We start from the raw sequence: 24,236 nt of genomic DNA on the forward strand, positions 1-24,236 counted from the left end.
CGGAAGAAGCTTGTGGCGACTATCTCCCAGGCTTGAAAACACCATTCGAATGCACATGTGTGCGTCCTTCTCAAGTTCGCTGTGATCAAGCAGCCGCCTGATCTTCCCGTGGTACTAAGCTGGACTGAGATCCCTTTTTATGGAATGGCGTGAGGCCAGGGATGCTCTGCTCTTGCTGGCCCAGTTGTCACAAGGGGGGCAAACATCTCTTGCTGCCCAGCATATTTGGTCTTTCGATCCCCTTCTATCGGAATGGTATATTGCCACTCCGGGATTTCGTTCGGCTCGTCTCTCAATTTTTTTTTCTCCTTGACCTCCCTCAGCTCACTCCCTTTCTCTGAGCTTGCCCATAATGGCATCAATCACGTCCATATCTGCCGCAGAGACCTGATCAGGACCGACGATATCCTTTGGCAACCGCTTTACCGCCTCGTTCATGGCAGGCTGGTAATTCCGGATGCCCGAACTCAGGGCGTAGACGGCTTTTCTTCGCACGGCCTTGTCCGCGTCATCGAGGGAAACCTGGACAAGCCGCTCAATGCCGTTGAGGGCTAAGAGTCGCTCCTGGGCTTTGACGTTGTTCTGGACTGCCGTGCCGATGCACCAGGCCGCCATGCGTCTCAAGTCTGCCGAATGGCTCTCAAGTTGCGCCAGCAGCGGCGACCAAAGTCCCAGTGGCTCCATGTTGTTGGCGTTGTCTATGCTTTCGACCAGTTGTTCGAGGTTGTCGAAGGCGGTCATTTTGGCGTCGTGGGTGACTTCCGGGTCGGAGGATCCGATGATGGCCATGGCTTCTCGCATCAAGTCGGCGTCGCTCGGACCGCCCATCAGTGAGCGCAGCACATCAGCCGACAGGCCTCTGGGTTCCCTGACGGGCTGATCGGGGTTTCGACCAGTCTCGGAGTTCTCGATACTCCATTGTAGTAGAGAGTTTAGTCCTGGTTCCATGATGGGCAATCAGGTAGGTATGTTACAATTTCTCCAAAAAGGGCAAAAATTGGTCTGTCTAATAGTGTCCAAAGTATTGTATTCGCTCAGAGGATATGATCTGAATGAGAATTCTCTTGTAAACGTCTGAAGGGATTGCTGTGGTTGCTCTTCAAGGTCTTCTTATGAGGTTAGGAGACGGGACGCCTGGCCAATAAAAATCCAGAATCTTCCAGAAGCCACCAGGGCCTTGCTGCACCTTCGAGCCTCTCTGGATCCTAGTTGACTGGGACAACGAGCTCAAGAACAATCAATATGACATTGTATCGTATTGAGAGCAATTTCCGATTCTATGAGTACCTCCATCCCAGGCAGCAGAGTAATTAAGCCAGGATCTCTGTAAGTCCCAAATATGAGGTGGCCGTTTGGTGCCGTCAGTTCGATTAAGAGCGATGACTAAGCGCCTGTTCTGCAAATGGCGTTGGTGGCTGTGCCACTGATACGCTGGGCAATTGTTCTTCCGCATTCCGGGCTCTGGCTACCCCGCGATTTGTGGCTGGGAGGCTTGAACTGCCCACGCACACAAACTCCAAAAAAATTCCACGGAGAGAAATACCTGGTGCCTGTTGGTGGTTAGCAAAACAATGTGGGTGGGCAACTACCCCCCCCAAGAAACCAGAGGACGAGTCTTCAGCACCCTTTCACACTTCGCTAAGTCTTACTACAGAGTCGTCAAGACACGGTGAGCAACAAAAAGCGACTAATACGGCTGAGGTCCATCGATAGTGGGGCAGAAAAGTCATTATCTCCCCATGTGCCTTCGTCCATACCGAATACTACTGGTAGTATCGAGAAGCGCAAGGAAAGTGTTGGATCCGTCATCATCAGCCGCACTTTGGCACCAGCAACTCCCCCAAGGGCCAAAACACGGCCCGGGCTGGGAGGTTTAAAGCCCCATTTCTACATTATTAGGGAGGTTGATCAGGCCAGCCTTGGGCGGGAATTGTAGTTGCCTGTTGCTTGGGGACCCGGTGACGAGGCTCATCCGTACTTTGAAGAAGCCATATTGCGCGGCCATACCGCCACGCGTGGAGAAAATCGTATGAGCTTGAAAATCTTGGTACATACTAGTTGCCAGTAGTCGGTGGCCCATACAAGTAGTCGTCGCTAATAAAGAAAGAAACGGAAAGGCGCCTCCCATCTCCATCTCTCTACCTAAGATTTTATTGCAGGAGGCGGTCGACCCCAGCCCATCCACGCGTATTCGCCTTCCACTCCCAAAGGTATTTGAGGCTGAGCGCCGCACCTTTCCCTGCAATCCAGAACCAATACTGATACATAATCCAAGTCTTACGACTAGCATCACAGGCATCATTCATCACTCTTAGCCGCACCAAGTGTGGCCATCCCTGCCATCGTTTCCCTCACCGAAAGCTCGAATCGCTCCTCAGACTTGACCCCATCCGGTCTTGGCGCCTCGTAGCTGCCCGATTTAGCCCACCGCCCAAACCAAACCACCGCTACTTCTGCTCCTCCATCTTACCCTCCTCAGCTTCTTGTCTCCATCCTCAATCCCCTTCTATCTATCCAATCTCCTTGCTCGTCTTCTCGAAGGTCTTTTTTCACCTTCGACATCTCGAGTCCTTTCACATTTCTCTCCCATTCTCCCATTCTCGCCGTTGTCGACCACCCCTCACCTCGTCCTTCACTAATCCGTCACAATGGAAGGTAAGCCAAATTCCAACTCTAGTGCAATTGCTTCTTGAACACAGTTCTCATCCCGGATCCAATACTGATATGGCTTTCACTCAACAGAAGAAGTTGCTGCGCTCGTCATTGACAATGGGTAAGCACCCCTATCCTCGGCCGGATTTTCCTGCCTGCGCCCACCCACAATCTCGCTCTGGACACGCGAGCTTCAATTGCGGGTGACCCGGAAGAGGAGGATATTAGCGCCAACTGTGACCACAATATTGACAATGACTGCTCCAGCTCTGGTATGTGCAAAGCTGGCTTTGCCGGTGACGATGCGCCTCGAGCTGTCTTCCGTAAGTGTTCCATGCCCCGCATTGAACCGAGAACATCTGAAACTCACACACGGTGACAGCGTCCATTGTCGGTCGACCTCGTCACCATGGTATCATGATCGGTATGGGTCAAAAAGACTCATATGTCGGCGACGAGGCCCAGTCCAAGCGTGGTATTTTGACTCTGCGATACCCCATCGAACACGGTGTTGTGACAAACTGGGACGACATGGAAAAGATTTGGCATCACACTTTCTACAACGAACTCCGTGTTGCCCCTGAAGAGCACCCCGTGCTCTTGACCGAAGCCCCCATCAACCCCAAATCCAACAGAGAGAAGATGACGCAGATCGTCTTTGAGACCTTCAACGCCCCTGCCTTTTACGTTTCTATTCAGGCTGTGCTCTCTCTGTACGCTTCTGGTCGCACAACTGGTATTGTGTTGGACTCTGGCGATGGTGTCACCCACGTTGTCCCCATCTACGAAGGGTTTGCCCTTCCTCACGCCATCTCCCGTGTCGATATGGCTGGTCGTGATTTGACCGACTACTTGATGAAGATCTTGGCTGAGCGCGGTTACACTTTCTCCACCACTGCCGAACGAGAAATCGTCCGAGATATCAAGGAGAAGCTGTGCTACGTCGCCCTCGACTTTGAGCAAGAAATTCAAACCGCTTCCCAGAGCTCCAGCCTGGAGAAGTCTTATGAGCTACCTGATGGTCAGGTCATCACCATCGGCAACGAGCGATTCCGAGCTCCTGAGGCCCTCTTCCAGCCAAGCGTTCTGGGTCTCGAATCCGGCGGTATCCACGTTACCACTTTCAACTCCATCATGAAATGCGACGTCGATGTTCGAAAGGATTTGTACGGCAACATTGTCATGGTAAGTCCGACCTTCTGTGGGATCAGATGAACACAATGACTGACACTTTTTTTTAGTCTGGTGGTACTACCATGTATCCCGGTATCTCCGACCGGATGCAGAAGGAAATCACTGCTCTTGCCCCATCGTCCATGAAGGTCAAGATCATTGCTCCTCCCGAGCGTAAATACTCTGTCTGGATTGGTGGTTCCATCTTGGCTTCTCTTTCCACATTCCAACAGATGTGGATCTCCAAGCAGGAGTACGATGAGAGCGGACCTTCGATTGTCCACCGCAAGTGCTTCTAAACACTCTTTGAGCATCGGGTATGCTTGAAGTTGGACGCGACGCAGCAAATTTCTAGAGCAAGCTGTCAACGAGAACAAGGTCATGATGAAATTAAAGGGCACGTGGAGCATAGATTGTGGGAGCGAGGAGCGAAGGGAAAGGATCCACAGTGCTCCAGCGTAGCACAGAGGCGTGTCTGAACATCTTCAGGACACTTGAGTCATTGGAGCGTGTACCGGGACAAAAGTAACATCTTCAATGAGTATCATCATTCCAGATAGTGTCTAGAACGCAATGCGAGCAAGCTTAGGTCTTCCCCTCGTGTTTTTTTTTTTTTTGGTTGGCATGTGCAAAAGTCGTGTCCTGAAGCGTGTCTGTATGGCGTCCAGTCCCCCACAAGCATCTCCCGAAGAGGCACATGGCTCTGATATGGACCAGTAGTCATTCAGTGGACGGTGGTGGTCAGGCTTTGCTGATCTCTTTCCGATACGATAGCACATCACCGGGCACATCCTGCACGGTGGCGCCATCTTCGGCCGGCTCCAAGACTTTCCACTCACAAGTAATTCCCTCGTCCTCGAACTTCTTGATGATGACACGGGCGATGCTCTCGAAATTGTCCGTGGCGAGGGCCAATATGGTCGGTCCCGCGCCGGACAGGCAGATCCCCAGGAGTCCCGGGTGTGTCTGAGGGGACATGGAGGATAATATGGAGGGGAGGGCGGGGATGAGACCGGCGCGGTAAGGCTGATGGATCCTGTCTTGCATGGCGGAGTAGATGAGCGATGGATCGGGAGGGGAGTCGGAGAGGACGGTGGTGAGGAGGGCGATGCGTTGAAGATTGAAGATCTGTGTCCACGATTCCCGAGGAGGCGGGAGAGGGATGAATCAGTACTGCGATGCATGTATGTCTTTTGTTCCTTTTGGCTTTCTTCCTTTTGCTCGCGCGATAGCAAGGTAGGAAATCCCCCTTTCTCCCGTTTTCAAGGGAAGAATTCGGTAAAACCGTGACAAACGTCTAGAGGGATGGAGGGAGAGGAAGGAAACTTACCATGTCCTGTCTAGAGTACTCGGTTGGCAATACCTGTCTGGCTTTGGCCGTGCTCACCTCAAAGTCTGGGATGATTGCCAGAGCCTTGATCTCCTTGGCCCAGTTGAATCTCCTGTAGTGGCCTATATTCTCGGGGGGGATCGGGGGTATCAAGCCAGTATCGACGCCACCGGCCGGTTGGGGGAGGACCTCTGAGAGCGGGACCTCCTTGCGCGCCATGTCGACGGGGTCGAGCTCGTTGAGGTAGGTGCCCACGAAGCCGCCGTAGAGGGCGGCGGCGACGTTGTCCGGGTGCCGCTCGACCATGAGGCAGAAGTCCAGGAGCCGGGCCTTGGGCAGGTTCAGCCCGCCGACGACGTTGCCGAGGAGCACGCCGCCGACCACGGCGGCGCCCGAGGACCCCAGCCCGCGGCCCAGCGGGATGGGATTGTGGATGTGCACGTGCGTCTGCGCCGGGAACTCATGCTGCCGGTGGCACCGCAGCACGTAGAGCGCCGTGCGCGTCAGCAGGTTGTTTTCTGGGTTCAGGTCGATGTCCTCGGCGCCCACGCCCGTGTAGCTGACGGTGCAGTTGAGCGGGTTCGACGATGGGTCTGCCGGCGCTGATCGGTCGATGCTGACTCGGATTTCGAGGTACATGGACAGGGCGAGGCCGATTACATCGAATCCGGGGCCTGAATGGGAGTGAAGACGTTGTCAGGGATCAGCAGCACGAGGAAAGCAAGGCCGAAGTACAGGGTCTTTGTAACATGGCATTGACACACGAGGCTGAAACTCACCGATGTTCGCGGACGAACATGGTATCTCTATCTCGCTGTTAGCCTGGGTCACGTAGTTCAAGGTGTGTGCCACAAGGGTCAAACCCACTGATGAGATACATGGCGCGATCTGCGTCTGTGTGCGTGGGGGTGTGTGTTGAGGTTGCGGTCGAGGTTTGGCTCAAGTGTTTATGACTCTGTGGTCCAAGTCATGGAAAGAGAAAAAAAAAGTGGGTGTTTGCTTATGTTCCCTTTTTCCTTCGTCCTCTTCTCTGAAGACGGTTCTTCTTTCACCACATGCAATGTGCGCTCTCAACTCCTCCCTCTTCTCATTCTTTTTGCTTTGGGAGAGAGAGAAAAAGTCCAGACCGAAGATCTCGAGCGTCTTTCCTCGTCCCCTCCACAAAACTTGATCGGGCCAATCGGAGCCACAAATGGCAAACCAAAATCCGCCCACGCGACTCGTCAATTTTTCCACTATTCTCGGTTTTGTCCTCCTTTACCCTTCCTCGGTATCTTGTTGCCATGCGAGAAGTGACTTCATCTTTGATCGGTTTCTCTGCTAGTGTGTCGGGAGAAAAAAAATTCAATATGGTTGCAAGTTGGTGGGTTTGGGGATGTATGCGCATAGCGGGGAGTTCGCTTTTTCAGACATGACGAGAAAACATCACTGTCCTGAAGATATCGTGGGGAACACTCGAGAGACAAAGATTTGGCAATCCCTTCACACTTATGCAAATTCGGAACTTGGATCGAATGGATTGGGCTGAGCCAGACGGTATGCGGCAACTTTCCACTGTCGCCATGCTCCTCCCTGCCCGTCACAGGTCTTGGACAGGCGGAGAATCGTGCAAAGATGAGTTTGAAAGGTGAGCTGGAATACTATGGAATGCATGTCTCAAGTGATTATCTATACGATGTGTCCTGCCTACAATGGTATTCTACGGTCTCCTCGCAACTCAGTTGTCGTGCACTTCAGGGAGTCAGCCTTGGCCTCATTCAATCTGCAATTCCTCGTCACCTTGGATGACCTCGTCTTCTGGTAATTGAGTCTATGCTTTCATTTTCAATAATTTCACAGTCCTCGCCTGTTGATTAGCCAAGCCAGCACTCTGCACAATGACGAGATGGGAATGAATACAATGTTGGTGCTGAACCTCTCTCGCTATCTTGCTCTACTGGAGGCATTTCGGAATGTCGGCTCGGCGCTGCTTTGACTATTCCACTCAAGCCACTCACTAATTTCATCTAATGCATAGAGATGCCCAATGAAATGTGTTATAAGAGTCACTTAGCCAGATAGAGCAAGTATGGCGGGGCTGGATGTAATAGGCCGTAAGACGGCGCCAACTTCTTTCCTTAAGGGGATGAACCGCGACGAGATTTTCCATGGCTTGGCATCAATTCTCATTTTTTCTCTCATGCCCCTCCTCTTGACGTCTTTTGGTTCTAAGAGCTGGTCTCGCCGATTTAATGCTAGACTACGATTTCACTTCTTGGGCGGGACTCTGACTGCTCCTTTTCGAGTCTTTTCCCTGGACCTACATACCTTGCAATGGCGGAGAGACTACGGATCCTCGTTGTTGGTGCAGGCGGCCGAGAACATGCCCTTGCCTGGAAGTTATCCAGGTCGCCTTCGGTCGATGTGGTCCATGTTGCCCCCGGTAACGGAGGTACAGAGGCTGACAATATCGTCAATGTGCACATATCCACCGATGACTTCACAGAGCTCGTTGCTCATGCGAGGAAGCATGGTTTGAACTTGGTTGTCGTGGGCCCAGAGGCCCCTCTGGTCGCAGGTATTGAGCAGTTCTTCAGAGCCGTGGGCATCCGCTGCTTTGGGCCCAGCAAGGCCGCTGCGAGAATGGAAGGTTCCAAGGCCTTCTCAAAGGATTTTATGCTGCGCCACGGCATTCCGACGGCAGCATTCCGGAATTTCAGCGACTACGAATCTGCACGTGAATACCTGGACTCGGTCAGCCATGATGTCGTGATCAAGGCTGACGGTCTTGCCGCTGGGAAGGGCGTCATAATCCCCAAGACGAAACAGGAGGCGCATGATGCCCTGAAGATGATCATGGTAGCTCGCGAGTTCGGCTCGGCCGGCTCACAGGTCGTGATTGAGGAGTTTCTGGAGGGCGAGGAGCTGAGTGTGCTCTCTTTCAGTGATGGTTACACTATTCGGTCATTACCGCCTGCTCAAGATCACAAGCGTGTCTTCGATGGTGATCAGGGCCCAAACACTGGAGGCATGGGCTGCTACGCGCCGACCAGAGTTGCCTCGAAAGAGCTTATTGCACAGATTGACCGAGAAATTGTTCAACCTACAGTCGACTGTATGCGGCGTGAGGGCATGCCTTTCGTCGGCATGCTATTTACCGGCTTGATGATCACCAAAAACGGACCCAAGGTCCTCGAATACAACGTCAGAGGAGGAGACCCCGAGACACAAACCTTGCTGCCTCTACTTAGCGATGACACCGATCTGGCCAAGGTAATGCTGGCCTGTACAGAACATTGGTTAGATGGCGTCGAACTCAAGATTGAATCCAAGTTTGCGGCCACGGTGGTGGCATGCGCTGAAGGCTACCCAGGCACTTATGCGAAAAATAGACCCATCTCAATACAGCAAACTCCCGCTGATACCTTCGTCTTTCACGCCGGTACAGTTAGAGACGGAAAGCAAATAATTTCTGTTGGAGGCCGTGTGATTGGCTCGACATCAACTGCGGAGACATTGGAAGAGGCGGTGGCTAAGGCATATAAGGGAATGGAGTGTATCAAATTTAATGGTATGCACTTCCGAAAAGACATCGGCCATCGGGCTTTCAAGCGAAAAGCGCAGGAAAACGGCGCAGAAGAGGCTGTGATGACCTATGCGTCAGCCGGAGTGTCTATCGACGCAGGGAACAACCTCGTTTCCAGGATCAAGCCTGCAGTGAAGGCGACCGCACGTCCTGGGGCAGACGCCGTCATAGGTGGCTTTGGCGGTGCCTTTGACCTTGCAAAAGCGGGTTACCACGAAAAGTCTCCAATTGTCATTGGAGCCATCGACGGAGTTGGCACAAAACTCAAGATTGCCCATGCGATGAATGTCCACGACACTGTCGGCATCGACTTGGTCGCTATGAACGTGAATGACCTCGTTGTGCAAGGAGCAGAACCACTCATGTTCCTCGACTGCTACACTTGCAGTATCCTAGACGTGGACATCGCGAGTGATTTCATTCGAGGCGTCTGCGAGGGCTGTAAGATTGCAAATTGCGCACTTGTCGGAGGAGAGACTGCTGAAATGCCTGGTCTGTTGAGTGGCACCGAATACGATGCAGTTGGCGCCGCTCTAGGGGCTGTTGATATCCCTGCTGGGAAGAGAATACTGCCCGATCTCGAGAGCATGGTCGAAGGCGATGTCCTCCTTGGTCTGACATCGAGTGGGATTCACTCGAACGGATTCTCCCTGGTCCGTCGCATTGTCGAGAAAATGCATCTGGCTTTATCAGACACTGCTCCGTGGAATCTCGAAACCACGGTGGGCAGATCACTGCTTACCCCGACCCGGATCTATGTTGTTTCTTTACTACAAGCAGTCAAGCGAGACTTAGTGAAGGGTATGGCGCATATCACAGGCGGCGGGCTCTTGGAAAATGTACCCAGAATGCTTCCCAGCCATCTTGCCGCCGAAATCGACGTTTCTGCTTGGGGCCGCCCGGGTGTCTTTAAGTGGCTTCAACAAGCAGGAAATGTCAGCCACGAAGAAATGGGTCGGACTTTCAACAATGGGATAGGCATGGTCCTTGTCGTATCTGACGTTGCATCCGGAGAGGTGAAGAAAATTCTCGAAGCTGAGGGTGAAACCGTCTACAAGATCGGTAAGCTGGTCGAGAGACAAGCAGGACAGGAGGCTTGTAAGCTTCAGAATCTCGACTCATGGGGTCCGTCCTAGTGCGCTGCTCATTTCTGGTGGGTGCGGCAGGTTTTTCGCTTGAACTGTCTAGAGTATGAAAGAACTCTACGGTACCAGTCATGTCCACACGGAACTATGGCTTTTTTTTCTCGCTCTGCAACACGTCAAGCATTTCAAAACATGGAAACCACTGAGATCTTCATAAGTGGTTGTGTCGGACAAATGATCAGACGCTTCTGAGCTTGAACTCGGCATCTGACTGGTTGATATATTCTTGTGCTCGTGTCTTGACCCAGCAGCTCCCACGGACTTGCGGAGGTTTTCTACTTCCGCCGCTCCGCATGCAGCTCAGCCTTGTCTGTATAAAGGGGTCAGTGACTAATTGCAGAGAAGACGAGGTGACATCCATTTCATCATGGCTTGCGTCTTCGATCGATGGAGATGGCTATAAAGCAGAGTCTCTTGTCTTGCCCTTTTTGCATTCTGTTGTTCATCCTCAACAACCAATTCAGTCCAAACCGTGCAGATTCCAGGAGAGGAAGCTATTCTTCCCGGAACATTTTGAAGCAAGTCCAAAGCTATACTCCCAAGAAATCTCTCTTCATCATGAATGCCAATACAACCATCGTCATAGGTGCAAGCAGAGGTATTGGTCTCGAGTTGGCAAAATATATCTCGCAGAAGCCTGAACACCATGTCCTCGCAACTATGCGCAAGCCCTTCGATCTGGGCAAAGCCAATGTTGATGTACTCGAGCTCGACCAGACCAACCAGAAATCTGTCGATGCTGCAGCTGCACTCGTTAAAGAAGCGGACACATTGATCGTCAATGGTGCCATTGGCGAAGATGAGCTCCTCACCAAGATCTCTTCCGACCGACTTCTTCACTACCTTGATACAAATGTTGCTGGTCCTCACCGAGTCGTCAACGCCTTTCTCCCTGCATTGCGAGCCCGCAAGACTCGAAAGATTATTTACATCTCTTCCACAGCGGCTTCACTTGCCGGCCAAGTCGGCGAGAAATGGGGACTTCGCGGACCCTATGCGACCTCCAAAGCTGCCGGCAACATGTTGACCGTTCAGTTCCACAACGAGCTGCACGAAGATGGTTTCACTGTGGTGGCCATCCATCCGGGCTGGGTCGACACCGATATGGGTCGGGTCGGAGGCGACGGTGCCATGCCACCGCTAGAGTCCGTGCAGAAGATCATGAAGATCGTCGATGGACTGACTAGTGCTGATGGAGCCAAGTTTTTCAATATAGACGGCACAATTCTGCCCTGGTAAAGACCGGAGTGCATGTGTTGATAGTATGGTGGTGATTTTGGCCGGCAATAGGGATTAGACGGTGAGACATACGGTATATGGCATAGACGATAGACTTTGGTGACAGCAATTCAAGCGTGGCGAATCTTCTTCTGAATTCACTTTGCTTCCGCTAGCCGATACATTGACTTCAGTTGATTGCAATAGAAAGAGTTTCTAAGATCTGCTACCGCGCGGCGAAGGGGTGAAGACGCTGGGACAAGGCTGGGCGTATGCTCCACACTACTCGAAGGACTACGGCGGAGTATATGAAAATATGTGGGTGATTCCTGGAAAAAAAGTATCGAGTGAAGCCCAGGCTCAAGCATGCGACCAGACATTCACTCTGGTAGTCCATTTCTTTCGCTACCTCGTAACAGGCTCACATAGACACGAATTGGTTCTTTGGTTCTTATTTTTCCAGAATTCTTCGTCGACTGGGTTGTCTCTCCTGCAGAAACAGTCCCTTTGCAACTCGGGAATAGACCGTCATTCCTCCCTGTCCTCGTTGGGATCATTTTTCACATGCTGCCTCGCTCGGTGAGGCATTACATATGTCCACCCTGTCAAATCAAACATGGCGCCTGGACTGGCGCGCGGTTTTCCCTCGAGACCTCACCTACGCAAACTTCTCGATTTCTCTGCTCTACAACCGTCCAGAGTCTCCGGAACCGTAACCGGACGCGGCAAGGTGCATCAGGCGACGTAGAGAACCAAGAGGCGTCTATACAAACGGATGGCGAGAACGGTAATGGGAAAGCATCTCATGGCGGCCGAAAGAAGTCGACTCAGAAACCAGGGGCACAAGGACAAGCGACTGGGAAGCCTGCAGCGGCGCGGTCGCGCTCATTAGCAGATCGTGCTCCCCGGAAGCTCTCAGCAGTACAGAAAAATGAACTTAACGCGTTCTCCATGTTCCGGGCGAAGATGCGCAAAATCGCGTCTAAATTGATACCGGAGGTTGCATCGAGGACCGAGGACTTGACCCTAGACCAAGTGCTGGATGGGTCAGAGCTCAAACGGAAGGGTTTCAAACGCCGTGCATCCAGGCTCCGATCGGCGTACCCGGGACGCTCCTACGAAGAGGTGGACAATGACCTCGGGGCCGTGATGCCCTTCAAAAGCGGGAAGAAGCCTCTCTCGGATGAAGCAGCGAGAGTCTTGACTGCCCTAGGACTTTTGGACAGCCGTGCTGTCACAGATCCTAGTGGTCTGCAGGCAGAGGTATCTTCAGCACCAGAAGTGACCCAGAGCGCGGCGACCCCAAACCCACAGGCCCTCATGGTCGAGACTCCGAAAGACCTACTGAATCCTCCCTCAATGATTGTCCCTCCTGCAGAAGAACATGACGAAGGGACTATCAGTGCGTCAAATGTCCTACCCCCACCAAAACAAGATCCGATACGCAAACATGAGGTGATACCGCAGCAAAAGGAAAAGGCGAGAATTGCCGTCATGAAAGGAGACAATGTACGCGAGGCAAAAGCAGACGCCTTCTCACTGGTGCCATTGATGGCAGAGCCAGCAACTGTGCCGAGACTGAGCCATGATCTGTCGCGCGTTCTGTTCAATCCAGGTGTCTACCAATTGCAGGATCCACGGTCGAGAGTATGGAACTTCGATCCATACCTGGGCACGCTGATGCCTGCCTCCGAGTTCAACTACGAGGCATTGAACAAGTACATCACCTCCTCTGAGGACACTAATCTTCGGGAAGTGGCTCTGCAACACACGAAACGGTATATCGGTTCCACTTCAAGCATGTCGGGGGTCCTGTCCCATTTCCATTTCCTTCTTTCAGGCTTTCGGGGTCTCAACTTGGAGAACCTGACTCGGGGATTCAAGGATGATGGTGTCCACTTTACCAGACTGCAGAGAGGTCCCACAGCTATCTTCCTCCGCCACAAAGATGGTGTATATGCCGTGGACGCAGACAAAGAATTTGATTCTGCAAACATCCTTATGAGTCTCGGCCGCTCAATGGAGAAGCTCCTGACACTCGACAAGGAAGAATTTGAACGATACAGAAGGACTAAGGACGCGGCTAAAGAATCCCCGATGCCCTCCACTGAGCCTGAAGTATATCACTATTCAGGATTGGGCGAGTTCCTGCTGCGTTCTCAACTAGACGCACATGATCCTCGCCTGCCCGGGACAGGCATGTTTGACCTCAAGACCCGAGCCGTGGCGGCTGTCCGAATGATGGTCCACAACCATGAAGTAGGTGCGGGCTATCAAATCAAAGAGAGGTTTGGGACGTGGGAGTCGTACGAACGAGAATACTACGATATGATGAGATCTGCCTTTCTCAAGTACTCCCTTCAGGTGCGCATGGGCCGCATGGACGGCATCTTTGTTGCGTATCACAACACCGAACGCCTGTTTGGGTTCCAATACGTACCTATTTCCGAGCTTGATCTGGCGCTGCACGGACAGTCGGACCGTATTCTGGGCGACCGAGAATTCTCCCTCAGCATTCAGCTCCTCAACGACATTTTCAACGAAGCGACGAAGAAGCACCCAGGTCAATCGCTTCGGTTTCACTTTGAGGCCAGGGAGGCCACGACTGCCTCTCCGCCTTACATGTACATCTTTGCGGAGCCGGTTACGGAGGAAGAGATCGTCGAGATTCAAAACCTGAAAAAGGAAGAGATCCGGGCATTCGAGGACCGTTTGTTTAACCCACGACGAAGCCCGTCGCACGAGAGTGATGAGTACGAGGACGAGGAGGAAGATGAGACAGAGCTCGAGGCTGAAAGTGACGAGGGTAAATCCAATGCCCTTCTAGATCCCGCCTCTCCAGTTACCACAACCGGAGGTCCAGCTCATGGCTCCAACGCCGCAAATGTCGCGTTTCTGGATAGCATCTTGGGCATGAATATCCACGATGCCCTGGGATCCAAATCGAGCGATGGGACGGCCGATTTTCATTCTTCGGCCATCGAAGAGTCGGCTGCACAATCTCCAACGCTGAAACCATTCTCTGCCTGGAAGCTGCACATTAGGAATCTGGTCAATGGACTGCCAGTTGTCCGACCTGAGAACCTGAAAGAAGGAGATACGTGGACGTTGCAGTACACACTTAAGCCGCTCGCCGACCACGAAGCTCGTCGACATTACGGCCTTTGTAAAAATCGCCGCAAGGCCACGCTGGAAGCTCCCCAGGACGCGGATGAAGCAGCCAGCTTCTATATTCGACGTCTCATATCGATGAGCCGCAGCGGTGCACAGTGGCGGCGGCATTTGGATAAACTTGACGCTCAACGCAAACGGGTTGTACTATATGGGGATGATAGATAACAAATGATCTATCTGTACACTAGGGCAACAAGGATATATTCCCAGAGCATGTCAAAATACATCTGGGGTATCAGGGTATGTAATACTTGTACATAAGATTAGGAACAGGCGAGAGACATGTCTCATGATCAAAGACACCAAAACTATATTCGAAGCGACAATGGCATGTTCCACACGCAGCACAGACAGGGGGGGATCTGTCATTCTTTTTATATTCTGCCTTTTGGACCCCAGCCACAATATCCATCACTGAGACCTCGTCGACCACCACCATGTATCAACGTATCAAACTCCACAGTGACGACGATGGGACAGGATCGCGAGAACCGGGGAGTCTAGGGAACTTCGTTTCAAGGCTGGCGGAACCTTGAGATGAATTGCCGCTGTGGCGTGGTCCGGCAATCTCCATCGAGCCCCAAATGCGCCTCCAAAGATGGATTCCGGACTTGGACTCGCCAATCGCGCGGCATCTCTGATCCTACCTTGTTGGTGACTAGGTTGTCATCGACAGAGGTTGGTTTATCCCACCTGCGCAGCCAGCGTAGCCTGCGCGCAGGCTCAGTGGCTCATGGAATCACTAGGCCTATCCGGAACCCCCCCTCCTCTTCTGCAAGCTGCTGGCCAGAGCCCTGCATGGACAAAAGATGGGGGTACCTGGCACACCTAAAGGCACGATAGCTGTCTTGCTATCTTGCATGTGAGTGTGGGTGGACTGACCGAACAAAAGGATCGTGCCATTCAAGCCTCCCTCCAGCCAAGTTCAGCCCGTGGATAATTTACCCGCCTCTACCTCCTGTACCAAGTAATGTACCCAATATCGTCAGTCGAACAACCGAGCCGTTATTGAAGTAACCATTACGTCCGACTGCCGATCCACCGCCTGGTCCGTTTTTAATGGTCTTGAGTCCTGCATTGACTTGTTGCTTGTCCATCCATCCATCCAGACAAGATTTCCTGACCTCGACTGTACGAGGACACGGCAATCCAACCTCCCAAGTTCCCCCCCACCATCGGCCTTTCTGTACCTGAAATACCTTGTACCACCTGTCAACTCTCTTGATGCTCCTGCTGTATCCTATGAGCTCCCAGACTTGACCTTGTCTCCTGAAATATATTGCTCGCGCAGCATCACCAAGTTCCAGACACGAAGCACAGCCTGAGAAACCGTCACTCCTCCGCAATCTTCTTTTCGATCCTCCTTGCGGCACGCCGAGTTGCATGCTGAGCTTAGTACCGTGCCCGGCCATGTCCCGGACGCCGACAGCATCTTGCTGAAAGAGGAGGCCAAGGCACATTGAATGGCGGGTTGGCACGTCGGGGAGGTGCTCAAGCCCTGGAACATGTGTACCTTGAGAGACCCATGACTTCCTCCTGAGACTTTGACAGACTTCGAAACAAACCTGCGTCGTGCAGTGTTTGCTTGGTGGGAGTGATTGGCCGTCTCTCTTGTCGTCTGTTTCCACCCCTCTGTTCAATATGGCAGACAAACGCAGGAGGAAAAGCTTGAGCATTTTCCGCCAGAAGGCGGACCATGGGCCCACGATACAAATACCTGCAAGCCCGCTGCTGGAGAAGCGTTCCAGCGACTACCTGCCCAGTCCTGTGGACTCGGATCCCTCGAGTCCCAAACCTCGCCCCAGGACGTTACAGAAAGCCAATCGAACCTCTGTGTTTGGCTCCTTGCGCTCGCTTCACTCCCTCGACGAAGAAGAAAAGCTTACTCTGACGAGGTCCGACTCGAAGGCATCATCGTTCCATGAGGATCCCGACATGAACGTAAAGGGACTCCTGGGCAGTAAAGTTCTCCAATATGGTGAAGTACACGCGGGCGGAGGCAACATGTTTAGGAAAAGGACGCAGTTCATGGTCCTCACCGAGTCCCATCTCATTCGTTTCAGGAGCCAGGTCAAAGCCGCCGAAATGTTCCCCAGCATCCCTAATAGCCTCAACAGGGGACACACCCCCAGGACCTCGTCGGTGGGCTCCTATCAAGAGCTACAAATGTCGGCATATTCAGAAATTACCTCGGGCGTCCCACTCGACCAGGTGGTTGCGGTGTACAAGATTGACGATGGACGCCCTACTCCTGTGGTAGAAGTGGCATACCTTGATGAACGTACAAGAAGATCGTCCGCCATACAATTACATTCGAACGAGATGCGCGAGGCCGAGCTGTGGATCGCGGCCATCCGCTCAGCTTGCGATCAGGCGAGGTCTCTCATTGAGCAGCACATCCAGGATCGAACGGTAGAGCACCTCGCACGTGTCGTGGAGAGGGAGAGAGACTATGACCCCGAGCACTTCCACGTCTTTGCCGTCATTCAACGGCATATCAACAAGTCTACCGGAAGAGCATCAGCTGAGGATCTAACTCGACTTGGGTCTTCGGCACCCTGCTACCTCGTCATTGGACTACACAAAGTTCACCTGGTGCCCCTACAGAAGTCTTCCACGCGATCATCGAGCACCTCGCTCAGCGAGCTGGATGCCATGACCTCCTATTCTATAGTTACCTTGACGTCGATCAAGGTTGTGGCGGACGACGACGGTCTTCAATTGACCTTCAAACCACCTACGGCACATCCATGCACTGTGCAACTAGCTTCATATTCCGCTGGGCAGATTGCACTATGGCTGAGGTCTGCTTCCGAATATCTTCGACCTGAATGGCTAAGGCAGCCTTTTATCTTTGATGTTCCGCCAGAAATTGATGACCAGATGATTCCGCCGAACTTCCCCAAGGAGGAGCATGACTGCTTTGACCGAACATTAATCGCATACTGTGCGGGTTATGATGTGGACACATCTCGCATCTGCTATTCTGTCGATTATGACTGTGAAGATGCACCACGCTTTCAACTGCTTCCGCCGGCCAACGGAACCAACTATTCCGCCTTGGAGTTACTCGCTGTATTCCGAGCTTTACGGTACAATGAGTCGTTCTCGTCAATTTCCTTCGCACGAATTAATCTGTTACCGCTGCGTCTCTACTACGATGGGTTCGGATCGGACTTGGACAGTCTGTTTACGCGGTCGGGTAATCCTACCAACATTGCCGGCCACCAAGAGCTTCCCGTCCTATCGCAAGAGATCAGGGTATTGGCGTTGAAAAGCCGGCGATTGAGACGGCTAGATTTCTCGCATACCATTCCACAGCAAACACTGGCGGGAAACGGGGAACCCCTCAGCTGTGGAATCTTGGAAGCGCTGACGCCACTGTGCAAGAGGTCTTTGACCAACGTCGACTGGATTGTTCTCACAGGTCTTCGACTGGCAGATTCCGACTTGAACTATCTCGTCGATGCTGCCTCGGAAAGAAAATGCCATCTTCGAGCTCTTGAGATTGGAGAGTGTGGTCTCTCGGTCCACGACATTGACGTGCTTTTGTCCGCTTTGGCTGTCCAGGAGAGCACGGTCGAGGTCATTGACATATCAGGGGCACAAGGCCGGTTCAGCCCGGAATTGTTCCAGCGCGGCATGGGCGCCTTTACCCGGATTCGGCGCCTGAATCTCACTCGAGTGCAGAAGACGGCTGGCCTGGAGCCTTTACTGCCGCCCGAGGTGCTTCTGGCGTGGCGACTTGAGGCATTGTATCTGTCACAGACCACCCTCAATGAGCAGACGGTGGACTCGATATCTACATATCTGGCAACCTCAAAGTCTGACATCCTCCGAGAGTTGCACGTCAATCAATGTGGTCTGACGGGATACGATCTTGCGACCTTCTTTCGGTCAATGACTCGGGAGGACATGGTGCCCCGAATCATGCACGTAAGTGCCAACGAGAATCGGCTCAAGACAGGTAACACGATCCTCTTTAGGACGATTGCTCAAAATTGTGGACCAACGTCACTGAGCTTACGAATGATGGATTTTGAGAAAGAAAATCACTTTCGCGAATTGATTAATGCCTTGAAGGTGAATACGACGTTACGAAGTTTGGATATATCACGTGCTTCTTTACCGTATGATGCCAGCGTCGAGACCTGTGAGGCGCTGAAGGAAATGTTTGCCACGAATCGAACGCTGGAGGAGCTTGATATCAGCGGCGAGCACGCCCATTTAGACACGACCCGCTTCGGCATTGGCCTCAATATTGCGCTGAGAGGGCTGGAAAAGAACACTACCTTGAAGCTCCTGCGTATCGAGTACCAGGCGCTGGGGTTGCAAGGCGCTAGCACGTTGGCCGAGGTGCTGGAGAAGAACGAGACACTGCTGGAAATTCACTGCGAACACAACGACATCAACCTGCAGAGTTTCACGGCGCTTGTCAATGCGCTGGAGAAGAATCATACGTTGCTATACATGTCGACCATGGACCACGATAGAGCGAAATCAATGGATAAAGTGCGCCGTGAGATTGCAGCAGTGGACCGTGCAGACTCTCCCAAGACTCCCAAAAGCGGTGGCGGAGCAATTAAGAAGGCTTTGACAGGAACATTGACGGGCAAGGCACACGGACACGGGAAGGGACACGGACATCGGCACAGCAGTTCGCTGTCTTCGACAGCGTCATTTACGGATCAAGACGTGACGGCAGTGATGAGCACTTTGGATGAAAAGTGGGACCTACAAGTCTCGAGGATGCAAAAGTATCTGTTTCGGAATTACTGTCGCGCACAGGGTGTGCCTTGGGAAGATGGTGCGGGTGACGAGGACAGCCAGCGAACCCCAGCTACAGCGGACAATACGATGGCGCAGATCTTGCAGCGCGTCAAACTCGACCGAACGCCCACTGCGGCCCAACCGGATGCCTTGGACTATATTGACGAGAAGCTGGGGAGAGACAGCGGCAGCGACATGATATTCCAGATCCCTGAGGATTGATTTCGGATCCAAGTACGATTCAGGGAAAAAGTCAGGGATGTCGCCACCGAGACGAAGACCCCCCTAGCCTGGAAGCAACCCCTATCTGTGTACAAAGAGAGAGAGAGAGAGAGAGGCGGTGGAAAAATTCCCAAGATTTGGAGGTTCAATGACGACTTACAGCGTTGGGTTTCTTCTTGATTTTTTCACCTTTTCCACCCTTTTGATACCCACCACTTTGGCTTTTCAGGTTCAGTTTGGAGTCAACTCACTCGTATGTACGTACCGAGTACGAACAAGTACAGGGGAGTTTGTTGGGGCGCCTCGGAGTGGGCGGGGCGGAGCGGACGATATTCACACCGTTATGCATTGCACACCTTGGATACCTACTCGCACAGGAGGTATTAGGTGTTGGGCATTCATAACTACCTACCTACGGAAATACTATGGGGGGCGCGCCATACTCGGCACACGACGAAGAATAGTAACGGAAATGGGAATGAATGAATGGGTTAGAATAGCGACTAAAAGGAGTACTCGTACGTGTACAGTACCAAGTAGTGATGAAAATCATTTTGTTGCATATAGAGAAGTGCCTGCTGTAGCACCCAGTATTGAGTGTTCCACGTGATATTTTTATTTATGCAGAAAGACGTGATGGCATTCGAGAAGAAGTGGCTTTTGTACCGGAGTAGAGAACCAGACGTGACGGGGTCAGCCTTGGCCACCAGGCTCAGCCTCCAAGGGGGGCGAGCAATGGCACACCGACTCTGCATTGACAGGCAGTCGAACAGTGGGACGAAGGCCTGATTATGTGTCTGTGCTCGTCTGTAGGGAGTTACGAGGTTCATGGCGAGGCGCGATGGGGGGCCAGACTTGCTACGCACGAGTCCGAGTGTCAAGTCAGCTTGTCGCCGTGGAAAGTGCCTCGTCCTCGTAGTCATAGTTGATGATGATGATGCATAACCGAGGCTTTAAGTGGGCAAATAATGGACAACTCAGCAAGTCAGGCTGTATGTACATATGAAGTGCATACCGGGCGAGCCTTACGAGTAAATACGCCGGCGAGCGTAATTGCGGATTTGGGTTGCGAGATATTTTCCCACCGTCCCACCCACCCTTGGAAAATGGATAGCGGCGGGGCCTGAAAAACGGGAGGGGCCCTGATTTCGTTGATTATTGTTCCGTCTCAGGCACCGACGAATCGAAAAGAGATACTGCTTCGAGATGTTGTGGAGGGTTAATCATCCGAAGAGTCAGCACTTGAAGCCTCTTTTGTTTGTAGCCAGGCTACTCGGTACGAGGGACAGATGGAGAATACCCTACGTAGGGGGTTTTGGTCGCGCGGCCACGGGGGTTGGCGGACGCTACGAAGAAAAGGCTGTGTTGATTATTCCTCACTTGAATAACTATAGGTAGACCAGAATTGCGGTGCTTATACTTGTGTGTCCCCTCTCGCGCGGTATAACGTGCTCATATCAGCTCTGTACAAGTATTTTCCCCGTGGCTCGGCGTTACATCATAGCGGCGGTGGTGGTGGCCAACAGCGAAGTGCGCAGACCCGGATTAAGTAGTAGTTGGTGCGATTCGTGCGAGGCGAGGAACGTGGGAATGCGTATTGGAGGAGGAGCAATCCGAGATCCGCAGGAGGTTCTTACTCGTTCGATACTCGTAACTAGCTTTTTTAGTGACGAAGATAACCATCTGGGTAGACGGAACATAGTACGAAGTCTCGTCTCGAATACGCTTTGGATGGTCTTGGTATTGCTCGCTCGTAGAGGTGAAGAAGGGGTTGTATGTCGTTGGGTGGCGGACTCCCCCTCTTCAGCTGCACCAGCGTGTGCTTATGGTGGCCATGATGAGGGCATTGCGTGTGTTCTGAGGACGAGGGCAAAAGGGAGGTCGTTGCGGCGAGTTGATTGATGGGAATGGACATGCAGGTGGACGAGTGACAAGGGATGCTGCAGGCACTGCCACAATCTTCGCCTTCGCAGATTCGAGCCTCAATTGGCTCGTATACCAGCAACCCACCAATCCGCCAATCCCCTGCGGGCACCAGACTACGCCCGCTCGCAACAAGAATTTCCCTCTGAATTTCCCCCTACGAGAACTACTTGGTCGGTACTCTCCTTGTCTCTCTCTTTGTTACATACCTACTTGTTACCTTTCATCTTTTCCCTCGTTTGATTTCCCTGTTGTCGACATCATCCCCGTACGCTAGTCCTACGGTTCACTCCTTCAGCCCTAGTCTCTCCTTAACTCGAACCATCCCGACCCCCCCTATAACTGTTCTTGTACTCGACAACCCAAAAACTCAACCTGAGTTGTCCCGTACCTGGTAGACTTCTCCGGCCGAACCATGCTCCTCCACTGTCATTGAACTCTGCATGCTTTGAATCTCGTACCAGCCTCGACCCCTCCGAAGAGAACTTTATCAGCCAGTTCCTCAAAAGCATTCCTTCACTCCCAGATTTTATTCTCGAACACAGCGACACGGTCTGTGCATGCGTGTCGTGCATGGGATTGCCGACGACGAAACGGACCTACATTCATACCTCGAACCTCGTCCCTCACCCTTTGCGGGCTGCCGTCAAGATGCGGCGCAGTCTGATGGTCTTCCTCTTGGTGGCCATCATAGTGTTAACCCTCCTCCTACACTCAGTCTCGACGCTGCTCGCCCTGCTCATAGAAGACGCGTCTCAAGACGCCATCCATAGATCAGAGCTACCCGCTCCCAATTCCACGCTCCTCGAAACACGACCACATTTGATCCCCAAGATCATTCATCAGACATACATTAACGAGTCCATTCCCGCGCATTGGGTCCCCGCGCAGAAATCATGTATAGATCTACACCCAGACTACGAGTACATATTGTGGACGGATGAAAAATCTCTCGACTTCATTGCCAAGGAGTATCCGTGGTTCTTGTCGACGTTTGTCGGGTACAAACACAACATTCAACGCGCTGATGCGATCCGATACTTTGTGCTGGCTCACTATGGCGGTGTCTACATCGACCTGGATGACGGCTGCATGAGGAGGCTCGATCCATTGTTGTCGTACACGGCGTTTGTACGGAGGACGGTCCCTACAGGCATTAGCAACGATGTCATGGGCTCGATACCGCAGCATCCTTTCTTCTTGCGGGTGATGGAGTCCCTCCAGGGTGCCAACAGATCCTGGCTCCTGCCGTATATCACCATTATGGCCTCGACCGGGCCATTGTTTCTGAGTGTGATATGGAAAAAGTGGATGGGTGAACACGCCCACCTCGATCCCCAGAGCTGGATAGGCAGAGTCCGAGTGCTGATGCCGGACGAATACAACAAACATTCCTGGTCGTTTTTCAAGACATACAAGGGCTCCAGCTGGCATGGCAAAGACGCAAGGCTGATATTCTGGATGGGCAAGAACTGGGTATTGCTTACCGTGCTGGGTTTCCTCCTCGTCATGACCGTGGGCTTCGTGACCTGGTTCATCTACTCGAGGCTGCTCATTTGGAGTGCGAGGAAGAGAGGCACGAGGGGCAGTCCTCGAATGGTTGCCTTCCGATTCCCTGGTGCTGCACAGATGCCGCTGTGGCGGATGTGGTCCGGTGGGTTGGGAGCTAAGAAGCAGACGTATGAGCTGGTTGCTCAGCATGATGCGTGACCTGCTGCCGTTGTTGGACACCATTCAGCTTCCGGAACCGAGTCAGTCGAGTTCCAACAAAAGAACACGGCCGAACCCCTCGACATACAACTACAATGAAATTTACGAGCGCAGGCGTTAAGGCGAGACGAAAAAGAACCCCGCTGTCTATATTGTCGGACGGTTTACGCGCCGTCTTTTTGCGATAGAAAGCGAGTACAGGATACTGGGCATGATGTATTTTACCTTGACCCGGAGTCTCTGCTTTTCTTACTTTTTGGATGCCGCGCCGATGATATATGGCGGATTATACGATATTGTAATAAGACTTTTATTCTCACAGACCAGGCGGAGGATATGAATCTATCAGATGGGATCCAGATCCAGGACAACACGAGATGGATATATGCTCGAGTATCTCATTACCAAGTACCGAGTACCTCGTAGACAATTCATTCCCAGATGAGCGTACTCGTATTAGCTGTCGTTGCGATAAACGCGTCTATTGAGTTTGCAAAGTCAGACCAACCCAATCCTCGGGGGCAGTTTGCCTGAACTGTGTACTCGGTACGCCTGATCAGAGACTGTTGCGAGTTCATCGTGTTGTAAATTGTGCCTTATCGGCTGATCAATCTGCACTCACCATTCTCATCGCACTCTGTACTGGGTATTATCAACAAGTTCCCCCATTTGACCAGGGAGATCTTCCCTTGTTTAATCTCCTGCGGCAGTGGCTGAGACTCACATATGTATGTATGTCCTCGGTACCAACATCCATGCTAACCTGGTCCAGGCAAGGCCCTCACGTCGATTCCGCCTGACGGAGTACCTCGTACAGTAGTGATTCTCCCACGGCCTCCGACCCAGACTATTACATGAGCAGGCTATGCTACTCGCGTCGTTGACGGACTTCTTTGTACCTATGTGGCACGGGAAAAGAGAGGGACAGGGATGTGATGTGGACAAACGACGTCTACCAAGGCAAAAAGAACTACTTGGTCTCCAGCGACCATGACAAACTCTCTTGGACATACCTACTGTACGGAGAGCTCGTGCCCGCTACAGTACATACTCGCTACTCGCAATTTTTTCCGTTGCCCCCCTGCTCTGTATAATCTCCACACTCTTGGGTTTCAAGTGAGACATGTGCGAGGTACCAGGCAAGTACTCCCGTCGGGGATGAGCTGGGGTATCGACAACGGCTGGTTGGTTGGTCAGTTCCCGCCCCAGCCCCAGTGGCTATCGAGCTATGTACCAACCCTGGTCCCCTTTTATTGCTACACAGACTCGTCCCAACGGGGGAAATGCTCAGATCATACTCGTCCTCTGGAATTGTATCTGCGACCGAGCCTGCTGCCATCGTCTTGACGCCTCA

General features: G+C 52.4%; 8 protein-coding genes across 8 annotated transcripts; 6 read left to right on the top strand and 2 right to left on the bottom strand.

Moving 5' to 3' along the window:
- Positions 1–324: 324 nt before the first annotated feature.
- Positions 325–948, bottom strand: AYO20_02936 (hypothetical protein; the record flags this gene model as incomplete). Its single annotated transcript, XM_022641240.1, has 1 exon — positions 325–948. The coding sequence occupies one exon, from the start codon at positions 946–948 to the stop codon at positions 325–327; it is 624 nt and encodes a 207-aa protein (XP_022502771.1).
- A 1,776-nt stretch (positions 949–2,724) lies between these two features.
- AYO20_02937 (actin, gamma) lies at positions 2,725–4,124 on the top strand (the record flags this gene model as incomplete). Its single annotated transcript, XM_022641241.1, has 4 exons — positions 2,725–2,773; positions 2,844–2,975; positions 3,035–3,837; positions 3,894–4,124. 4 exons carry the CDS (start codon positions 2,725–2,727, stop codon positions 4,122–4,124), a joined length of 1,215 nt encoding a protein of 404 aa, XP_022502772.1.
- Positions 4,125–4,566: 442 nt separating this feature from the next.
- Positions 4,567–5,794, bottom strand: AYO20_02938 (homoserine kinase; the record flags this gene model as incomplete). The annotated part of the gene is made up of 2 exons (XM_022641242.1): positions 4,567–4,953; positions 5,156–5,794. 2 exons carry the CDS (start codon positions 5,792–5,794, stop codon positions 4,567–4,569), a joined length of 1,026 nt encoding a protein of 341 aa, XP_022502773.1.
- A 1,674-nt stretch (positions 5,795–7,468) lies between these two features.
- AYO20_02939 (phosphoribosylamine-glycine ligase) lies at positions 7,469–9,856 on the top strand (the record flags this gene model as incomplete). The annotated part of the gene is made up of 1 exon (XM_022641243.1): positions 7,469–9,856. One exon carries the CDS (start codon positions 7,469–7,471, stop codon positions 9,854–9,856), a length of 2,388 nt encoding a protein of 795 aa, XP_022502774.1.
- Positions 9,857–10,423: 567 nt separating this feature from the next.
- Positions 10,424–11,104, top strand: AYO20_02940 (hypothetical protein; the record flags this gene model as incomplete). The annotated part of the gene is made up of 1 exon (XM_022641244.1): positions 10,424–11,104. One exon carries the CDS (start codon positions 10,424–10,426, stop codon positions 11,102–11,104), a length of 681 nt encoding a protein of 226 aa, XP_022502775.1.
- Positions 11,105–11,699: 595 nt separating this feature from the next.
- On the top strand, positions 11,700–14,422 carry AYO20_02941 (hypothetical protein; the record flags this gene model as incomplete). Its single annotated transcript, XM_022641245.1, has 2 exons — positions 11,700–11,813; positions 11,867–14,422. The coding sequence occupies 2 exons, from the start codon at positions 11,700–11,702 to the stop codon at positions 14,420–14,422; spliced, it is 2,670 nt and encodes an 889-aa protein (XP_022502776.1).
- Positions 14,423–15,898: 1,476 nt separating this feature from the next.
- AYO20_02942 (hypothetical protein) lies at positions 15,899–19,249 on the top strand (the record flags this gene model as incomplete). Its single annotated transcript, XM_022641246.1, has 1 exon — positions 15,899–19,249. One exon carries the CDS (start codon positions 15,899–15,901, stop codon positions 19,247–19,249), a length of 3,351 nt encoding a protein of 1,116 aa, XP_022502777.1.
- Positions 19,250–21,823: 2,574 nt separating this feature from the next.
- AYO20_02943 (hypothetical protein) lies at positions 21,824–22,882 on the top strand (the record flags this gene model as incomplete). The annotated part of the gene is made up of 1 exon (XM_022641247.1): positions 21,824–22,882. One exon carries the CDS (start codon positions 21,824–21,826, stop codon positions 22,880–22,882), a length of 1,059 nt encoding a protein of 352 aa, XP_022502778.1.
- Positions 22,883–24,236: the final 1,354 nt, after the last annotated feature.

The sequence above is a fragment of the Fonsecaea nubica genome, assembly GCF_001646965.1.
Source record: "Fonsecaea nubica strain CBS 269.64 chromosome Unknown Scaff13, whole genome shotgun sequence".
In the NCBI taxonomy this organism is placed as follows: domain Eukaryota; kingdom Fungi; phylum Ascomycota; class Eurotiomycetes; order Chaetothyriales; family Herpotrichiellaceae; genus Fonsecaea; species Fonsecaea nubica.